This window comes from Pseudophryne corroboree, chromosome 4 (assembly GCF_028390025.1).
Source record: "Pseudophryne corroboree isolate aPseCor3 chromosome 4, aPseCor3.hap2, whole genome shotgun sequence".
In the NCBI taxonomy this organism is placed as follows: Eukaryota; Metazoa; Chordata; class Amphibia; order Anura; family Myobatrachidae; genus Pseudophryne; species Pseudophryne corroboree.
Genome location: NC_086447.1, coordinates 659,344,619 through 659,365,904, shown reverse-complemented (window position 1 = coordinate 659,365,904; position 21,286 = coordinate 659,344,619). Strand labels below are relative to the sequence as shown.

Here is a 21,286-nt window from a genome sequence, read left to right as displayed (position 1 = left end):
GTGCTGAGGAGATAGGCTCCGCCCCTTTCTCTGCGTCCTTATCCTTTTTCTGTATGTTTTGGCAGGGGTTAAATGCATCCATATAGCCCAGGAGTTATATGTGATGCATTTATTTTAGCCATAAAAGGTTTTTTTATCGATTTATTGCGTCTCAGGGCGCTGCCCCCCCCAGCGCCCTGCACCCTCAGTGACCGGAGTGTGAAGTGTGCTGAGAGCAATGGCGCACAGCTGCGGTGCTGTGCGCTACCTTATCTGAAGACAGGATCGTCTTCTGCCGCCGATTTTTCCGGACCTCTTCGCTCTTCTGGCTCTGTAAGGGGGACGGCGGCGCGGCTCCGGTGACCCATCCAGGCTGAACCTGTGATCGTCCCTCTGGAGCTAATGTCCAGTAGCCTAAGAAGCCCAATCCACTCTGCACGCAGGTGAGTTCGCTTCTTCTCCCCTTAGTCCCTCGATGCAGTGAGCCTGTTGCCAGCAGGTCTCACTGAAAATAATAAACCTAAACTAAAACTTTCACAAAGAGCTCAGGAGAGCCCCTAGTGTGCACCCTTCTCGTCGGGCACAGAAATCTAACTGGGGCTTGGAGGAGGGTCATAGGGGGAGGAGCCAGTGCACACCAGGTGATCCTAAAGCTTTCTTTAGATGTGCCCAGTCTCCTGCGGAGCCGCTATTCCCCATGGTCCTTACGGAGTTCCCAGCATCCACTAGGACGTCAGAGAAAATACAAATAGGTCTTAAACTAAACAGAAAACAAAAAGTCAAACCCATAAACTATGACCGAAAAGCACAAGTAAATTGGCTCATTGTTAATCATCTAGGTGTTAGAACATTATCTGATGAGATAATATCCCGAGAACCACTATAATAAACCACCTTTACCGTAGAGCACAGTGGAAAGAATTTATCCTTCTAAAGCAATACACCAGAGGAGACTTCTAATTTTCTTCTTTTAAGATGTGCAACTTCAAACAGAAGAAATTAAGGTCTAAAAACAATACATGCAATATTTTCTCAGCTTTATTAGTCCTCAGTTAAGAAAATAATGTTCTTCTGTAACTCATTATGGGATCTGGAAAAACCACTATCATTTAAAGCTGTCATGTGACACCACCTTTCCCCTACAAGGGGTAGATTTACTAAGGATCTGTGTGTTAGCGCCGGGAGGCGCGCGTCACGGTCACTGCTTAGGAGCCGGGAAGCTGCGCCTCCCACTGACCCCTGCCCGGCGCCTAACACCACGTGGACGCCAGGTGCAAAGCCTTCCGGTCCCCGCCCGGCACCTAGTAACAGGCTGACGCCGGGTGCTGGGAGCCGCTGGTCTCCTAGCCACAGGGACGCCATGGGCAGACCGCGTTCCCAGTTGCTGGGTAATTAATGTACTCCGTTGTCTATAAGGTACGTGCAGCAGGGCAGCTGCACAGCATTGTTAATTAGAGGTTCTAGCAGTGATTGGTGCAGCACCATTTATATTCTTCCCCAGTACACTCCCAAAACGCTGGTGATAGTTCCTGCTTTTATGAGAACCTGGCAGATCGTGTGAGAACCTGTCAGCCTGTGTAAACCCTTGATTCTGAGACCTTGCCTGATCTGATCCAGCTTGCCATGTACTCAGGTTTTGGTGTGGAGTTTTCACACAGGCACTGTCTTCCCAACATTTCTTTATTGTAATCTCTTGTGCATTGTTGCATTTCCAAATCATTTATTTTACAGTCTTGTTGTTCATTACACCCTGTGCATTATTGCATGTCATTGTGTTTATATCATATTCCAACCTGTGCATTAGGCTATCTCTCTCTGTCCGCAAACAAGTGCAGCGGCATCTAGATAGGGTTCAGTGAACGTCTCACCGTTCTGCAACCTACTCTTGCCCAGCCTCCAATAGCTGCCTTGTCAATACATAAAACCTGGGGGCATCTGAGAACGGGGCGGACCTAATCTGCCCTGGAAAGGCGGCTGCTATTGGCAAAGTCTTTGGGTGCAGGAGGCTAAAAGACCACTGGGCAAAGGTAATTGTGTGAGCGTCACCCAGAACCATTGGATAGCCTATAGCACACTGTAGTCCACGTAACACTGTGGCTTTAAGCATTTACATCTATTGCCCATTTAAGGCTGGGGCCACACATAGTGGCCAAGCGGTTCCCGTTCCGCGGGACCCGCATGCTTGCAAGACTGCACATGGGTACATGTGCGGCAGTCCCGCCGCCGCCGGATCCAACCACAGCATTCTGCGGTTGGGCCGGACGGCAAGAAGATGGGATTTCAGTATGAACACATACATTTCATCCCGCAGAACAGGATCCGTGTGCACACGGAACCCCCCTCCCGGCCAAGCGGGCGCCGTTCAGCGAGACCTGCTTGGTCGCTATGTGTGGCCCCAGCCTTAAACTATTGTAAGTCATTAATCGGCAGCATTGTCAAAGAAATCCTTATACACAATATTTTGCATGATCTGACATACATACCTGCCAACTTCATTGGGAAAGCTGGATAATTGCTTGTCCATATCAATATTAACATGCATTGTAACAGCTGCAACAAAATGAAACAGTATTTTTAATCATAAATATAAAGTATAGAGGACGTGTTAAAATAAGATTTTACTCACCGGTAAATCTATTTCTCGTAGTCCGTAGTGGATGCTGGGAACTCCGAAAGGACCATGGGGAATAGCGGCTCCGCAGGAGACTGGGCACAACTAAAGAAAGCTTTTAGGTCACCTGGTGTGCACTGGCTTCTCCCACTATGACCCTCCTCCAAGCCTCAGTTAGGACACTGTGCCCGGACGAGCTGACATAATAAGGAAGGATTTTGAATCCCGGGTAAGACTCTTACCAGCCACACCAATCACACCGTATAACTCGTGATACTATACCCAGTTTAACAATATGAAAACAACTGAGCCTCTCAACAGATGGCTCAACAATAACCCTTTAGTGAACAATAACTATGTACAAGTATTGCAGACAATCCGCACTTGGGACAGGCGCCCAGCATCCACTACGGACTACGAGAAATAGATTTACCGGTGAGTAAAATCTTATTTTCTCTGACGTCCTAGTGGATGCTGGGAACTCCGAAAGGACCATGGGGATTATACCAAAGCTCCCAAACGGGCGGGAGAGTGCGGATGACTCTGCAGCACCGAATGAGAGAACTCAAGGTCCTCCTCAGCCAGGGTATCAAATTTGTAGAATTTTGCAAACGTGTTTGCCCCTGACCAAGTAGCAGCTCGGCAAAGTTGTAAAGCCGAGACCCCTCGGGCAGCCGCCCAAGATGAGCCCACCTTCCTTGTGGAATGGGCTTTTACTGATTTAGGATGCGGCAGTCCAGCCGCAGAATGTGCCAGCTGAATTGTGCTACAAATCCAGCGAGCAATAGTCTGCTTAGAAGCAGGAGCACCCAGCTTGTTGGGTGCATACAGGATAAATAGCGAGTCAGTTTTCCTGACTCCAGCCGTCCTGGAAACATAAATTTTCAAGGCCCTGACTACGTCCAGTAACTTGGAATCCTCCAAGTCGCTAGTAGCCGCAGGCACCACAATAGGTTGGTTCAAGTGAAAAGCTGATACCACCTTAGGGAGAAACTGGGGACGAGTCCTCAATTCTGCCCTATCCATATGGAAAATCAGATAAGGGCTTTTATATGACAAAGCTGCCAATTCTGACACACGCCTGGCTGAAGCCAAGGCCAATAACATGACCACTTTCCACGTGAGATATTTTAGATCCACGGTTTTAAGTGGCTCAAACCAATGTGATTTTAAGAAACTCAACACCACGTTGAGATCCCAAGGTGCCACTGGAGGCACAAACAGGGGCTGAATATGCAGCACTCCTTTCACAAACGTCTGAACTTCAGGTAGTGAAGCTAGTTCTTTCTGGAAGAAAATCGACAGAGCCGAGATCTGTACCTTAATGGAGCCTAATTTCAGGCCCATAGTCACTCCTGCTTGTAGGAAATGCAGAAATCGACCTAGTTGAAATTCCTCTGTTGGGGCCTTTTTGGCCTCACACCAAGCAACATATTTCCGCCATATCACCAATGCTTTGCAGTTACATCTTTCCTGGCTTTAATCAGCGTAGGAATGACTTCCTCCGGAATGCCCTTTTCCTTCATGATCCGGCGTTCAACCGCCACGCCGTCAAACACAGCCGCGGTAAGTCTTGGAACAGACAGGGCCCCTGCTGCAGCAGGTCCTGTCTGAGCGGCAGAGGCCATGGGTCCTCTGAGATCATCTCTAGAAGTTCCGGGTACCACGCTCGTCTTGGCCAATCCGGAACCACGAGTATTGTTCCTACTCCTCGTTTTCTTATTATTCTCAGTACCTTTGGTATGAGAGGCAGAGGAGGGAACACATAAATTGACTGGTACACCCACGGTGTCACTAGGGCGTCCACAGCTATCGCCTGAGGGTCCCTTGACCTGGCGCAATATCTCTCTAATTTTTTGTTTAGGCGGGACGCCATCATGTCTACCTGTGGCCGTTCCCATCAATGTACAATCAGCGTGAAGACTTCTGGATGAAGTCCCCACTCTCCCGGGTGGAGGTCGTGCCTGCTGAGAAAGTCTGCTTCCCAGTTGTCCACTCCCGAAATGAACACTGCTGACAGTGCTAGAACGTGATTTTCCGCCCATCGGAGAATCCTTGTGGCTTCTGCCATTGCCATCCTGCTTCTTGTGCCGCCCTGTCGATTTACATGGGCGACTGCCGTGATGTTGTCTGACTGGATCAGTACCGGCTGGTGTAGAAGCAGGGATTTTGCCTGACTTAGGGCACTGTAAATGGCCCTTAGTTCCAGAATATTTATGTGTAGGGAAGTCTCCTGACTCGACCATAGTCCTTGGAAGTTTCTTCCCTGTATGACTGCCCCCCAGCCTCGAAGGCTGGCATCCGTGGTCACCAGGACCCAGTCCTGTATGCCGAATCTGCGGCCCTCTAGAAGATGAGCACTCTGCAGCCACCACAGCAGAGACACCCTGGTTCTTGGAGACAGGGTTATTAGGCGATGCATCTGAAGATGCGATCCGGACCATTGGTCCAACAGGTCCCACTGAAAGATTCTGGCATGGAACCTGCCGAAAGGAATTGCTTCGTAAGAAGCCACCATCTTTCCCAGGACCCGCGTGCAGTGATGCACCGACACCTGTTTCGGTTTCAGGAGGTCTCTGACTAGAGATGACAGCTCCTTGGCTTTCTCTTCCGGGAGAAACACTTTTTTCTGGACTGTATCCAGAATCATACCCAGGAACAGTAGACGTGTCGTCGGAATCAGCTGTGATTTTGGAATATTCAGAATCCAACCGTGCTGGTGTAGCACCTCCTGAGATAGTGCTACTCCCACCAACAACTGCTCCTTGGACCTCGCCTTTATTAGGAGATCGTCCAAGTACGGGATAATTAAAACTCCCTTTCTTCGAAGGAGTATCATCATTTCCGCCATTACTTTGGTAAATACCCTCGGTGCCGTGGAGAGTCCAAACGGCAGCGTCTGGAATTGGTAATGGCAATCCTGTACCACAAATCTGAGGTACTCCTGGTGAGGATAGTAAATGGGGACATGCAGGTAAGCATCCTTGATGTCCAGGGATACCATGTAATCCCCCTCATCCAGGCTTGCAATAACCGCCCTGAGCAATTGCATCTTGAACTTGAATTTTTTTATGTATGTGTTCAAGGATTTCAAATTTAAAATGGGTCTCACCGAACCGTCCGGTTTCGGTACCACAAACAGTGTGGAATAGTAACCCCGTCCTTGTTGAAGTAGGGGCACCTTGACTATCACCTGCTGGGAATACAGCTTGTGAATTGCCTCTAGCACAGCCTCCCTGCCTGAGGGAGTTGTCGGCAAGGCAGATTTTAGGAACCGGTGGGGTGGAGACGCCTCGAATTCCAGTTTGTACCCTTGAGATACTATTTGCAGGATCCAGGGATCCACCTGTGAGCGAGCCCACTGATCGCTGCAATTTTTGAGGCGGCCCCCCCACCGTACCTGGCTCCGCCTGTGGAGCCCCACCGTCATGCGGCGGACTTGGAAGAAGCGGGGGAGGACTTTTGCTCCTGGGAACCTGCTGTTTGTTGCAGCCTTTTTCCCCTACCTCTGCCTCTGGACAGAAAGGACCCGCCTTTTCCACGCCTGTTTTTCTGAGTCCGAAAGGACTGTACCTGATAAAACGGCGCCTTTTTAGGCTGTGAGGGAACATGGGGTAAAAATGCTGACTTCCCAGCAGTTGCTGTGGAAACTAGGTCTGAGAGACCATCCCCGAATAACTCCTCACCCTTATAAGGCAAAACTTCCATGTGCCTTTTTGAATCTGCATCCCCTGTCTACTGGCGAGTCCATAAGCCTCTCCTAGCAGAAATGGACAATGCACTTATTTTAGATGCCAGCCAGCAGATCTCCCTCTGTGCATCTCTCATGTATAAGACTGAGTCTTTTATATGCTCTATGGTTAGCAGAATAGTGTCCCTGTCTAGGGTGTCAATATTTTCTGACAGGGAATCTGACCACGCAGCGGCAGCACGGCACATCCATGCTGACGCAATAGCTGGTCTAAGTAGAATGCCTGAGTGTGTATATACAGACTTCAGGATCGCCTCCTGCTTTCTATCAGCAGGTTCCTTGAGGGCGGCCGTATCCGGAGACGGTAGTGCCACCTTTTTAGACAAACGTGTGAGCGCTTTATCCACCCTAGGTGGTGTCTCCCAACGTGACCTATCCTCTGGCGGGAAAGGGAACGCCATTAGTAACTTCTTAGAGATTACCAATCTTTTATTAGGGAAAGCCCACGCTTCTTCACACACTTCATTTAATTCTTCTGATGGGGGAAAAACTACGGGTAGTTTTTTTCTCCCCAAACATAATACCCTTTTTAGTGGTACCTGGGTTTATATCAGAAATTTGTAACACCTCTTTCATTGCTTCAATCATGCAACGAATGGCCTTAGTGGACATTAGACTAGACTCATCGTCGTCGACACTGGTGTCAGTATCCGTGTCGACATCCGCGTCTGCCATCTGAGGTAGCGGGCGTTTTAGAGCCCCCGATGGCCTTTGAGACGCCTGGACAGGCACGAGCTGAGAAGCCGGCTGTCCCGCATTTGGCATGTCGTCAAATTTTTTGTGTAAGGAGTCGACACGTGCACGCAATTCCTTCCATAAGTCCATCCACTCAGGTGTCTGCCCAGCAGGGGGTGACATCCCTTCTATAGGCATCTGCTCCGCCTCCACATCATTATCCTCATCAAACATGTCGACACAGCCGTACCGACACACCGCACACACAGGGAATGCTCTAACAGAGGACAGGACCCACAAAAGCCCTTTGGGGAGACAGAGTGAGAGTATGCCAGCACACACCAGAGCGCTATATAATGCAGGGACTAACTGAATTATGTCCCCTATAGCTGCTGTTATATATACTGCGCCTAAATTTAGTGCCCCCCCTCTCTTTTTTACCCATTTCTGTAGTGTAGACTGCAGGGGAGAGCCAGGGAGCTTCCTTTCAGCGGAGCTGTGAGGGAGAAATGGCGCAAGTGTGCTGAAGGAGATAGCTCCGCCCCTTTTTCGCAGACTATTCTCCCGCTTTTTTATGGCTTCTGGCAGGGGTAATTATCACATATATAGCCTCTGGGGCTATATATTGTGGTATTTTTGCCAGCCAAGGTGTTTTTATTGCTGCTCAGGGCGCCCCCCCCCCTAGCGCCCTGCACCCTCAGTGACCAGAGTGTGAAGTGTGTATGAGGAGCAATGGCGCACAGCTGCAGTGCTGTGCGCTACCTTGGTGAAGACTGATGTCTTCTGCCGCCGATTTTCCGGACCTCTTCTTACTTCTGGCTCTGTAAGGGGGACGGCGGCGCGGCTCCGGGACCGAACACCAAGGCCAGTTCCATGCGGTCGATCCCTCTGGAGCTAATGGTGTCCAGTAGCCTAAGAAGCCCATGCTAGCTGCAAGCAGGTAGGTTCGCTTCTTCTCCCCTTAGTCCCTTGCTGCAGTGAGCCTGTTGCCAGCAGGTCTCACTGTAAAATAAAAAACCTAATTATATACTTTCTTTCTAGAAGCTCAGGAGAGCCCCTAGTGTGCATCCAACCTCGGCCGGGCACAAAATCTAACTGAGGCTTGGAGGAGGGTCATAGTGGGAGGAGCCAGTGCACACCAGGTGACCTAAAAGCTTTCTTTAGTTGTGCCCAGTCTCCTGCGGAGCCGCTATTCCCCATGGTCCTTTCGGAGTTCCCAGCATCCACTAGGACGTCAGAGAAAATAAGAATTTACTCACCGGTAATTCTATTTCTCGTAGTCCGTAGTGGATGCTGGGAACTCCGTAAGGACCATAGGGAATAGCGGGCTCCGAAGGAGGCTGGGCACTCTAGAAAGATCTTAGACTACCTGGTGTGCACTGGCTCCTCCCACTATGACCCTCCTCCAAGCCTCAGTTAGGTACTGTGCCCGGACGAGCGTACACAATAAGGAAGGATTTTGAATCCCGGGTAAGACTCATACCAGCCACACCAATCACACCGTACAACTCGTGATATGAAACACAGTTAACAGTATGAAACAATAGAGCCTCTCAACAGATGGCTCAACAATAACCCGATTTAGTTAACAATAACTATGTACAAGTAATGCAGATAAACCGCACTTGGGATGGGCGCCCAGCATCCACTACGGACTACGAGAAATAGAATTACCGGTGAGTAAATTCTTATTTTCTCTAACGTCCTAGTGGATGCTGGGAACTCCGTAAGGACCATGGGGATTATACCAAAGCTCCCAAACGGGCGGGAGAGTGCGGATGACTCTGCAGCACCGAATGAGAGAACTCCAGGTCCTCCTCAGCCAGGGTATCAAATTTGTAGAATTGTGCAAACGTGTTTGCCCCTGACCAAGTAGCTGCTCGGCAAAGTTGTAAAGCCGAGACCCCTCGGGCAGCCGCCCAAGATGAGCCCACCTTCCTTGTGGAATGGGCATTGACAGATTTTTGGCTGTGGCAGGCCTGCCACAGTATGTGCAAGCTGAATTGTACTACAAATCCAACGAGCAATAGTCTGCTTAGAAGCAGGAGCACCCAGCTTGTTGGGTGCATATAGGATAAACAGCGAGTCAGATTTTCTGACTCCAGCCGTCCTGGAAACATATATTTTCAGGGCCCTGACAACGTCTAGCAACTTGGAGTCCTCCAAATCCTTAGTAGCCGCAGGCACCACAATAGGCTGGTTCAGGTGAAACGCTGACACCACCTTAGGGAGAAACTGGGGACGAGTCCTCAATTCTGCCCTATCCATATGGAAAATCAAATAAGGGCTTTTACAAGACAAAGCCGCCAATTCTGATACTCGCCTGGCAGAAGCCAAGGCCAATAACATAACGACCTTCCATGTGAGATATTTCAGATCCACGGTTTTTAGTGGTTCAAACCAAAGTGATTTTAAGAAAACTCAACACCACGTTGAGATCCCAAGGTGCCACAGGAGGCACAAACGGGGGCTGACTATGCAGCACTCCTTTTATAAATGTCTGAACTTCAGGTACTGAAGCTAGTTCTTTTTTTGAAAGAAAATCGACAGAGCCGAGATCTGTACCTTAATGGAACCCAATTTAAGGCCCATAGTCACTCCTGCTTGCAGGAAATGCAGAAATCGACCTAGTTGAAATTCCTCTGTTGGGGCCCTTTCGGCCTCACACCATGCAACATATTTTCGCCATATGCGGTGATAATGAGTTGCTGTAACCTCTTTCCTGGCTTTAGTAAGCGTAGGAATTACTTCCTCCGGAATACCCTTTTCCTTCAGGATCCGGCGTTCAACCGCCATGCCGTCAAACGCAGCCGCGGTAAGTCTTGGAACAGACAGGGCCCCTGCTGCCGCAGGTCCTGACTGAGTGGCAGAGGCCATTGGTCCTCTGATATAAATTCTTGAAGTTCTGGGTACCAAGCTCTTCTTGGCCATCCACGAGTATCGTTCTTACTCCTCGCCTTCTTATTATTCTCCGTACCTTTGGTATGAGAGGCAGAGGGGAGAACACCTAAACCGACTGGTACACCCACGGTGTTACCAGAGCGTCCATAGCTATCGCCTGAGGGTCCCTTGACCTGGAGCAATATCTTTTATAGCTTTTTGTTAAGGCGGGACGCCATCATGTCCACCTGTGGCCTTTCCCAACGGTGTACAATCCTATTGGAAGACTTCTGGAGGAAGTCCCCATTCTCCCGGGTGGAGGTCGTGTCTGTTGAGAAGATCTGCTTCCCAGTTGTCCACTCCGGGAATGAACACTGCTGACAGTGCTAACACATGATTTTCCGCCTATCGGAGAATCCTTGTGGCTTCTGCCATCGCCATCCTGCTTTTTGTGCCGCCCTGTTGATTACATGGGCGACTGCCGTGATGTTGTCCGATTGGATCAGTACTGGCTGGTTTTGAAGCAGAGGCCTTGCTGGCCTCAGGGCATTGTAAATGGCCCTCAGATCCAGAATATTTATGTGTAGGGAAATAACCTGACTTGACCAAAGTCCCTGGAAGTTTCTTCCCTATGCGACTGCCCCCCAGCCTCAAAGGCTGGAATCCATGGTCACTAGGACCTAGTCCTGTATGCCGAACCTGCGGCCCTCTTGAAGATGGGCACTCTGCAGCCACCACAGTAGAGATACCCTGGTCCTTGGAGACAGGGTTATCAGCCTATGCATCGGAAGATGCGATCCGGACCACTTGTCCAACAGGTCCCTCTGAAAAGTTCTTGTATGGAACCTGCCTAATGGGATTGCTTCGTAAGAAGCTACCATTTTTCCCAGGACTCGCGTGCAATGATGCACCGCTACCTATTTTGGTTTCAGGAGGTCTCTGACTAGAGATGACAACTCCTTGGCTTTCTCCTCCGGGAGAAACACTATTTCTGGTTTATGTCCAGAACCATCCCCAGGAACAGTAGACGTGTCATAGGAACCAGCTGTGACTTTGGACTGTTTAGAATCCACCTATGCTGTTGTAGCACTTTCCAAAATAGTGCTACCCCGACTACCAACTGCTCCTTGGACCTCGCCCTTATAACGAGATTGTCCAATTACGGGATAATTACAACTCCCTTTTTATTTTTTGAAGGAGTATCATCATTTCGGCCATTACCTTGATAAAACACCCTCGGTGCCATGTACAGTTCAAACGGCAGTGTCTGGACTTGGTAATGGTAATCCTGTACCACAAATCTGAGGTACTCCTGGCGAGGATGGTAAATGGGGACATGCAGGTAAGCATCCTTGATGTCCCGGGATACCATGTAATCCCCCTCGTCCAGGCTTGCAATAACCGCCCTGAGCGATTCCATCTTGAACTTGAATTTTTTTATGTTCAAGGATTTTAAATATAAAATGGGTCACACCGAACCATGCGGTTTCGGTACCCCAACCCGTGTGGAATAGTAACCCCGTCCTTGTTGAAGTAGGGGCACCTTGAGTATTACCTGCTGGGAATACCGCTTATTAATTGCCTCTAGCACAGCCTCCCTGCTTGAGGGAGTTGTCAGCAAGGCATATTTTAGGAAACGGCTGGGGGGAGACATCTCTAATTCCAGCTTGTACCCCTGAAATACTACTTGGAAGAAACAGGGATCCACCTGTGAGCGAGCCCACTAATTGCTGAAATTTTTGAGGCGGCCCCCCACCGTACCTGGCTACACCTGTGGAGCACCCGCGTCATGGTGTGTACTCACAGGAGGCGGGGGAAGAATCTTGATTCTGGGAACAGGCTGACTGGTGCAGCTTTTTCCCTCTACCCTTGTCTCTGTACAGAAAGGAAGCGCCATTTGACCCGCTTGCTTTTCTGAAGCCGAAAGGACTGTACCTTTTTCTGTGAGGAAACCTGAGGTACAATTATTTCTTCCCAGCAGTTGCTGTGGATACGAGGTCCCAGAGACCATCCCCAAATAATTCCTCACTCTTATAAGGCTCTCTATGCGCTTTTTAAGTCAGCATCACCTGTCCAGTGACAGGTCTCTAATACCTTCCTGACAGAATGGACATTACATTTATTTTGGATGCCAGCCGGCAAAATATCCCTCTGTGCATCCCCCATATATAAGACAACGTCTTTAATATGTTTTTATGTTTGCCAACTATTATCCCTGTTTGACATGGTCACCAACCACGCTGCAGCAGCACTATCTGCAGGTCTCAGTCTAGTACCTGAGTGTGTAAATACAGACTTCAGGATAGCCTCCTGTTTTTTTTATCAACAGGTACCTATTAAAGTGGCCGTATCCTAAGACGGCAGTGCCACCTTTTTTGACAAACGTGTGAGCGCCTTATCCACCCTAGGGGATATCTCCCAGCGTAACTTATCCTCCTGGCGGGAAAGGGTACGCCATCAGTAACTTTTTATAAATTATCAGTTTCTTAACGGGGGAACCCACGCTTTTCACACACTTCATTTATTCATCTGATGGGGGAACAAAACACTGCCTGTTTTTTCTCCCCAAACCTAAAACCCATTTATAGAGGCTAAAGTCAGGATTGGATTGTGTATATGTCTCCACCTTGTCGACACTGGAGTCAGACTCCGTGTCGACATCTGTGTCTGCCATCTGAGAGAGCGGGCGTTTTTGAGCCCCTGATGGCCTTTGAGACGCCTGGGCAGGCGCGGGCTGCGAAGCCGGCTGTCCCACAGCTGTTACGTCATCCACCCTTTTATGTAAGGAGTTGACACTGTCGGTTAATACCTTTTACCTCTCTATCCACTCTGGTGTCGGCCCCACAGGGGGCGACATCACATATATCGGCCTCTGTTCCGTCACCATATAAGCCTCCTCATTCAACATGTCGACACAGCCGTACCGACACACCGCAGACACACAGGGAATGCTCTAAACGAGGACAGGACCCACAAAAGCCCTTTGGGGGGACAGAGTGAGAGTATGCCAGCACACACCAGAGTGCTATATACTGCAGGGACTAACTGAGTTATGTCCCCTATAGCTTTATATCTATATATATAATGTATACTGCGCCTAAATTTAGTGCCCCCTCTCTCTTTTTTTAACCCTTGTAGACTGCAGGGGAGAGCCAGGGAGCTTCCCTCCAACGGAGCTGTGAGGGAAAATGGCGCCAGTGTGCTGAGGAGATAGGCTCCGCCCCTTTTTCGCAGCCTATTCTCCCGTTTTTTATGGACTTCTGGCAGGGGTATTTACCTCATATATAGCCCCTGGGGCTATATATTGAGGTATTTTTGCCAGCCAAGGTGTTTTTATTGCTGCCTCAGGGCGCCCCCCCCCCAGCGCCCTGCACCCTCAGTGACCGGAGTATGAAGTGTGTGAGAGGAGCAATGGCGCACAGCTGCAGTGCTGTGCGCTACCTTGGTGAAGACAGTCTTCATGCCGCCGATTTTCCGGACCATCTTCTTGCTTCTGGCTCTGTAAGGGGGACGGCGGCGCGGCTCCGGGACCGAACATCAAGGCTGGGCCTGCGGTCGATCCCTCTGGAGCTAATGGTGTCCAGTAGCCTAAGAAGCCCAATCCGGCTGCAAGCAGGCGAGTTCGCTTCTTCTCCCCTTAGTCCCTCGCTGCAGTGAGCCTGTTGCCAGCAGGTCTCACTGAAAAGAACAAATTCTAAGACTATAACTTTCTAAGAGCTCAGGAGAGCCCCTAGTGTGCATCCAACCTCGGCCGGGCACGAAATCTAACTGAGGCTTGGAGGAGGGTCATAGTGGGAGGAGCCAGTGCACACCAGGTAGTCTAAGATCTTTCTAGAGTGCCCAGCCTCCTTCGGAGCCCGCTATTCCCCATGGTCCTTACGGAGTTCCCAGCATCCACTAGGACGTTAGAGAAATGTAATTATTAATATCAAGCACACGTAATTACCCTACTGCAGTGTTTCCCAAACTCAGTCCTCAAGGCATCCCAACAGTCCAAGTTCGCAAATACAAGCATTCTCCAACTTAGCATCGCGCTTATTTGGATAGCTTTGTTAGCTTCTTCCCGACGCTATTCAATTTGCTCTGAATTGAACCGACCCCTTTGTCTTCTGGGAAAATATGAATTCCTATTTTATCTGCAAATTTTGCTTAAGTGGGAGAAGACGCCATATCTCCTTGAATGGTATATGTTTAATTTGCAGGCTGTCGGGATCCTGGCGTTCAGGATCCAAACGTCGGAATCCCGACAGCTGGCAATGCCGGCAGCCGGAATACCGGCACAACAGGACTATTCCCACATGGTGGTAATAAGTCCTGTGGCGAGCGCAGCGAGCCACCAGGCCCGCAAGGGGACTCATCACTGCCAGCCTGTGTGCCGCTATCGGTATACTGAGGGCCGGAATCCGGTAAATCATATTGGACCCCACTGAATAATGCCTGTTCAATTAAGATGTTTTCAAAGCTTTCAGCGCTCAAAGGGCCTAATTCAGACCTGATCGCTCGCTAGGGGTTTCTTGCACTGCTGCGAACAGATGGTCGCCGCCCATAAGGGAGTGTATTTTCGCTTTGCAAGTGTGTGAACGCATGTGTAGTAGAGCTGTACAGACAGATTTTGTGCAGTCTCTGAGTAGCCCTGGAATGGACGTCAGGAACCCTCCCTGTAGTGTCACTAGTAATTACCTAGCTCTCTAATACCCCTTTCACACGAGCAATTGACCCAGGAAATTGCTGGGTACAGGGGCGTCGTCACTATGCTTGGTGACACCTGGTATGGATGAAACACAATCCATGGCCCTGTGACCCAAACCCTGTTTTCATCACTCCGGTGATCTCCGAAGATGCTGGGCTGCACTGTCTGCAGTGCCGGCTCCTACACTATGACAGGTGCTGCGCATACAGATGTGTCCTCACTCATCTTGCCTCAATACACCACACGGCGGGAGACGCCTGCCTTGAGTGAGCTAACAGATCCCGTGCAACTCTGTTAGCGTCGGGCGTCGTTTTTATTACCAAAAATGCGTCTTATTCACATCACTATGCAAATAAGACATGCAGGCAGACTCTGCTGATTAAGAATATATGCAGCATGCCTATATTCTATGTGCAAAAGCACCTGCGTAGCCGTTTGCATGCAGATACAGCCGCACAAAGAATATAGATATGCTGCATATCATTTAATCAACAAAAGATGCCTGTGCCTCATTCACATTGTTTTGCAAATATGACCAATTTTAACGGAAAAAGTTGCATGAAAAGACGCTTGACACTACCAGAAGATCTGTTTAACATGTACGGTGACTAAATTTAAGTGGACAGATTGGTAATGTTACAGTACTGCTCCCAGGCCTGTTACTGAGGACGAGACACCATTTTGGTATCACCCCTCAGCAGGTGACACTTGGATCAGCACATACTCCCGTAGTGACACTACTGGCTGAGTAAACCTGAGTCGTGTGGCGGTGTGAAAGGGTCAACACAGGTTACAGAGAATTTGTACCCCCCGCCTTGAAATAGAGATGGTTTGCGCCAAAAATAAAAGGGCGTGAGTTTGTGGGGAAGGGGCATTGCTGGAATAGTAACAATTCACATTACGTCAAAACAGTGTTGTTTGTTATTCACATTACACCATGTATTGTACATATGTTGTCAGTTATGCACGTTACACCACACAGTAGTACCCCTTATAAGTTACGCCACACAGTAGAGCAGGGGTGGCCAACCACTCAGAGGCAAAGAGCCCAAAAATAATTGCACTAAATATATTGTGCGCGTGCTTTAGCCACTTGCAAAAATGGGGCGTGGTGTGGCACAAGGCCACACCCCATTTTAGTGTCCCCTCCATGCACTCTCAGCCTGCACCTCTCTTCACTGTGTCTCTCCGCATCCTTCCCCTCTCCCCCCCCCCCCCTCCGGTTACTGTTAGTTAAAAGTCTCATCTGTATGCGCTATTTCCCAATAATCGCGGCACTGGCAGGTCAGATAGGTCAGGCAGCGTAGCGGTGATGAAATGCTGTCATCGCGCTCCCGCCTCCTCTCCTGTCCCTGCAGTAAAGGCAGGTCCGGGAGCAGACTGTCAGTCGCGGGGTGGCCACCGCTGCAGTAGAGCCTCTTACAGAGAATAGCCATAGAGCACCTCCCCTTCCACATTCTCCATCATTTTCCCTCAACAGCTGCTGTGCATCATCACTCTCCTCATTATCATTTCCTCATCCCCCCCAAGGGCTGCTGTGAATCCTCCCTCTTCTTGTCATTCCTCATCACACAGCCTCCCGCCTTCCCCCTTCTTGGGAACTGCTGTGCTGCTTAACCAGGCAAAGTGTACGTCCTAACCAGCAGCAGTATGAGCACGGTGTACAATACACCTCTCCAGCGCAGAGCACTGCGAGATTGGACTGTTAAGACAGGTAACGAGGGTGGATGCGACCAGTTCCACCAACCGGGCATATGCGCTCTGTGCAAGCACCACCCTTGTTACAGCCCTGCTGGGTTAAGTGTCCCAGATCTGCAACCTTGGTCTGTTTTGGATAGCCCTCGGTGTGTGAAAGAGGGAACCCGGGTTATGTTTAAAAGGTGCTCATTTTTTTTAGGAGTCATCTTTATGAGCTTGTAACGTCCATATTTAATTACGCAAACAGTTTTGCAGGGTAGACACAGGTGTAGTGTAAAAAGTGTAACCCGGGTATAACCAGGGTCCAATGTGTAGTATGAACAGATGTAACAGGGTTTGAAACTGTGTTCACCAGGGATTTTAGTGTGAAAGTGGTATAAAATAAGTTATATGGCATGCCACTTTGATAGGAAATACCACTTCTCTCGAAACCTTAATTTAGCCAGTCATTAACCAATGAAGAAATCAAGACTTCAATGAGACAAGAGAACGTGTCATTTTGTGCGCTTCCATAATATCCATGAAAGTTGTCGGAAAAAAAAAAATATATAAACACTGGTCTGTCAACCTAAGTTTTTCCTCAGTGGAAAAGGGTCTCTAGAAAAAAAATAATAGAATTTTAATACCTACCGGTAAATCTTTTTCTCGTAGTCCATAAGGGATATTGGGGAGAACTAGTACAATGGGGTATAGACTGGGTCTAAAAGGAGCCAGTGCACTTTAAATTTCTTCAACTGGGTGTGCTGGCTCCTCCACTCTATGCCCCCTCCCACAGGCAGTTATAGGTAAAAACGTGACCGAAAGACAAAGGACATATATGAGAGAAGGAACAAGATAACAAAAAGGTGGTGGGATTTACACACCAGCACACCACAACCATACAACCACCAGCAATCGGCTGGTAACAATAACAGCAACAGCTGAACAGGTAACTACAGAACAAGAACCTGCAGAAAAGTCAACGCACTGAGGCGGGCGCCCAATATCCCTTATGGACTACGAGAAAAGGATTTACCGGTAGTAAATTAAAATATTATTTTCTCTAGCATCCATAAGGGATATTGGGGAGAACTAGTACGATGGGGACGTCCCAAAGCATCCAAAAAGGGCGGGAACGTGCGGAGACTGCTGCAGCACCGCCTGCCCAAACTGGGTATCCTCTTTGGCCAGGGTATCAAATTTGTAGAATTTCACAAAAAAGTGTTCTTCCCTGACCAGGTAGCAGCTCGGCATAGTTGCAGGGCCGAGACTCCACGGGTAGCTGCCCAGGAAGGGCCCAGTGATCTTGTAGAATGGGCCTTTACAGACTTAGCAACAGGTAAGGCTGCTGACACATAAGCCTGTTGGATAGTAAGCCTAATCCAACGAGCAATGGACTGCTTTGAAGCATCATAGAGCACGAACAAAGAATCAGTCTTTCTGACCCGAGCTGTGCGGCTGACAGACACAACGCACAACATCCAAAGTCTCCAGAGGAGCAGAAGCGTCAGAACAGGATGGGACCACAATAGATTGATTCAGGTGGAATGCGGAGGCAACCTTCGGCAGGAACTGCTGTCTAGTCCGGAGCTCCGCTCTGTCCTCATAAAAGACCAAGTATGGACTTTTACACGATAAGGCCTCCAATTCCGAGACACGTCGAGCAGAAGCCAGGGCCAGTAACATCTCTGTCTTCCACATGAGCTACTTGTCTTCTACCGTCATCAGAGGTTCAAACCAGGAGGACTGTAGAAAGTTCAACACCACATCCAAATCCCAGGGTGCCATAGGTGGCACAAAAGGGTGGTCTTCAGTTTGCCTACGGCCGGGCTCCCGACGACCAGCATACCGGCGCCAGAATCCCGACCGCCAGCATACAGACAGCTTTTCTCCCTCTTGGGGGTCCACAACACCCCTGGGAGGGAGAATAGATAGTGTGGCGTGCCACCGTGCCCGCAGCGTGGCGAGCGCAGCAAGCCCATAAGGGGCTCATTTGCGCTCGCCCAGCTGTCAGTATGCCAGCAGTCGAGATTCCGGCGCCGGTATGCTGGCCGCCGGGAGCCCGACCGCCGGCATAACATACTACACCCGGCACAAAAGGGTGGTTGTATGTGGTGTACCCCTTGCAAGAAGGTCTGAACTTCTGGTTATGTTGCCAATTTCTTCTGGAAGAAAATGGAGAGGGCTGAAATCTGGACCTTAACAGAACCCAGACGTAAGCACTTATCCACACCAGCCTGCAGGAAACGTCCCAAGAGAAATTCAACAGGCGGATACATGCATTCCTCGCACCAAGAGACATATCGCCTCCAGATATGATGATAGTGTTTTGACGTCACAGGTTTCCTGGCCTGAACTATGGTTTCAACAACCTTCTTGGAAAGGCTTTTGAGAGCTAGGATGTTCCGCTCAACCTCCATGCCGTCAAACGAAGACGCCTAAGTCCGGGTAGACAAACGGTCCTTGCTGAAGATCTTTTTTTAGTGGTAGAGGCCAGGGGTCTTGGACGGACATGTCCAGAAGATCTGTGTACCACGCCCTCCGAGGCCAATCCGGGGGAAGTAGAATTGCCAGGACACCTTGATTCCTGATTCGCTTTAGCACTCATGGGAGCAATGGGATCGGAGGAAACAGGTAAACCAGCTGCTACGGCCAAGGCGACGACAGCGCGTCCAATGCCCTCGTCTGAGGGTCCCTGGTCTGCGAGCAATACCAGGGAAGTTTCTTGTTGAGACGAGAAGCCATCATGTCTATTTGTGGGCAACCCCACCGGTCGATGATCTGCTGGAACACCAGATGGTGGAGTCCCCACTCCCCCGGGTGGAGATTGTGACGACTCAGGAAGTCCGCCTCCCAGTTGTCCACACCCGGAATGAAGATTGCCGACATGGCTCTTGTATTTCGCCTAGAGAAGTACCTTTGACATATCTCGCATGCAGGCTCTGCTTCTTTTCCCTCCTTGCCGATTGATATACGCCACTGCCGTGGCGCTGTCCGACTGCACCTGGATAGCGAGATCCTTGAGCACAGGAGAGGCTTGAAGTAGAGCATTGTAGATCGCCCGAAGTTCCAGAATGTTGATTGGAAGGAGACTTTTGTAGGCTGACTACCTGCCCTGGAACTGCGCCCCTTGGGTGAAAGCCCCCCATCCTCTCAGACTCGCATCCGTCGTGAGGAGGGTCCAATCTTGAATTCCAAAACTCCGGCCTTCCGGGAGATTGGAGGACTGTAGCCACCAGTCTACAGAGAAATCCTGGCCTAAGGTGACAGCCGAATCATCCGGTGCATTTGCAGATGTGATCCCGACCACTTGTTCAGGAGATCCAACTGTAACGTTCTGGCATGGAACCTTCCATATTGGATCACCTCGTAGGAGGCAACCATTTTTCCCAACAATCTTATGCAAAGATGGATGGACACTCGAGAAGGTCAGAGCACCATGCGGACCATTTACTGAAAGGCTTTTCGCTTTATCCCAATTGTAGAAACACCTTCTGGGCCACAGAATCCAGCAACATCCCCAGGAACAGGAGCCAATGAGTGGGCTCCAGGTGGGACTTCTGCAAGTTGAGGATCCATGGTCCGACAGAAGATGGATGGTGTGATTGATATGGATCAACAAAAGTTCTCTTGATCTTGCCTGTATCAGAAGATCGTCCAGGTAAGGGACCACATTGACCCCCTGGACCCGGAACTGTAACATCATCTCCGCCTTCACCTTTGTGAATACCCTCGGGGCTGTAGACAGACCGAAGGGTATGGCCTGGAACTGGAAGTGATCGTCCAGCAGGGCAAATCGTGGGTAGGCCTGATGAGGCGGCCATATCGGAATATGGTGGCAGGTGTCCTTGATATCCAAGGAGACCATAAATTCCCGGTCTTTCAGACCCGCAATCACTGCAGAGATTCCATTTTGAACTTGAACACCCTCAAATACGGATTCAAAGACTTCAGATTCAAAATGAGTCTTACCGAACCGTCCGGTTTTGGTATCACAAGTAGGTTTGAGTAAACCCCATGTGGTACTGGAACAATGACGTGTGACTGGCAAAATTCTTACAAATCCTCCAAAGCTGGTAAGCTTGATTTGAAATATCGTTTGGGGGGGAAACTGTCGAACTCCAGCTTGTAGCCTTGAGAAACGAGCTCTCTGACCCAGGCATCCTGGCAGGAATTCTCCCAGACGCAGCCGAGCTCCCACCTCGAGATCCCCTCGACGGCTGGGCACTGTCTTGCTGGGGCCTTAGTGGAAGCAGAACCGGTGGACTGTTCCTGAGAACTGGTGCTTGCAGGTTTTCTGGACTCGACAGACGGCCCCGGATAAGAGCGTCTTGCCAGCAGTGACCCAGAGGGGAGAAACGTGGATTTTCCAGCCGTAGCCTTGGAAATCCAGGTATCCAACTCAACCCCAAAAAGCCATTCCCCAGAAAAGGGGAGAGTCCACACTACGTTTGGATTCCGCGTCCGCACTCCACTGACGTAACCACAAGGCCCTGCCTGCCGACACTGCCATGGCCAACAACCTAGCATTAATATTCCCCATCTCCTTGAGTGAATCACAGAGGACCCACGTAGTGTCCTGAATGTTCTTCAATAGGGTGACCATAGTAACTAAGGGCATATCCCCAGAGAGACCCCCCCCCCCCCCCCCCTGAATTTGAATGGCCAAAGAATGAATAGCATGGGTCATCCAGCAACCCGCAATAACCGGTCTTTGTAAAAGGCCGGCCGCAGTGTTTATAGACTTTAGGGTAGTTTCTATCTTCCGATACCCAGGGTCCTTCATGGAAAAGGAGCCTGGGGTAGGTAGCACCGCCTTCTTATACAGGCGAGAGACTGAGACATCCACCCCAGGGGGTTCCTCCCAAAATGTTCTACCTTCAGGAGGAAATGGGAAAGTGCGCAAAAACTTTTTGGACACTTGGAATTTTTTGACTGGATTTTTCCAGGCCTGTTTGAAGTCATCTAACACTGGAGACTCAGGGAAAGTGACATTGGCCTTATTTTGCACAAAGAAAAACGA

The 21,286-nt window shown here is 49.7% G+C and overlaps 1 protein-coding gene across 4 annotated transcripts in view; it reads right to left on the bottom strand.

The window, feature by feature from the left end:
- Window positions 1-21,286, bottom strand: part of LOC134910126 (protein Mis18-alpha-like) — a 175,702-nt gene that overhangs the window by 137,362 nt on the left and 17,054 nt on the right. For all 4 annotated transcript variants that reach the window (XM_063917801.1, XM_063917802.1, XM_063917800.1 and 1 more), the window contains exon 2: window positions 2,463-2,529. In XM_063917801.1, coding sequence (XP_063773871.1) covers window positions 2,463-2,529 — 67 coding nt within the window. The remainder of the gene's footprint in view (window positions 1-2,462; window positions 2,530-21,286) is intronic.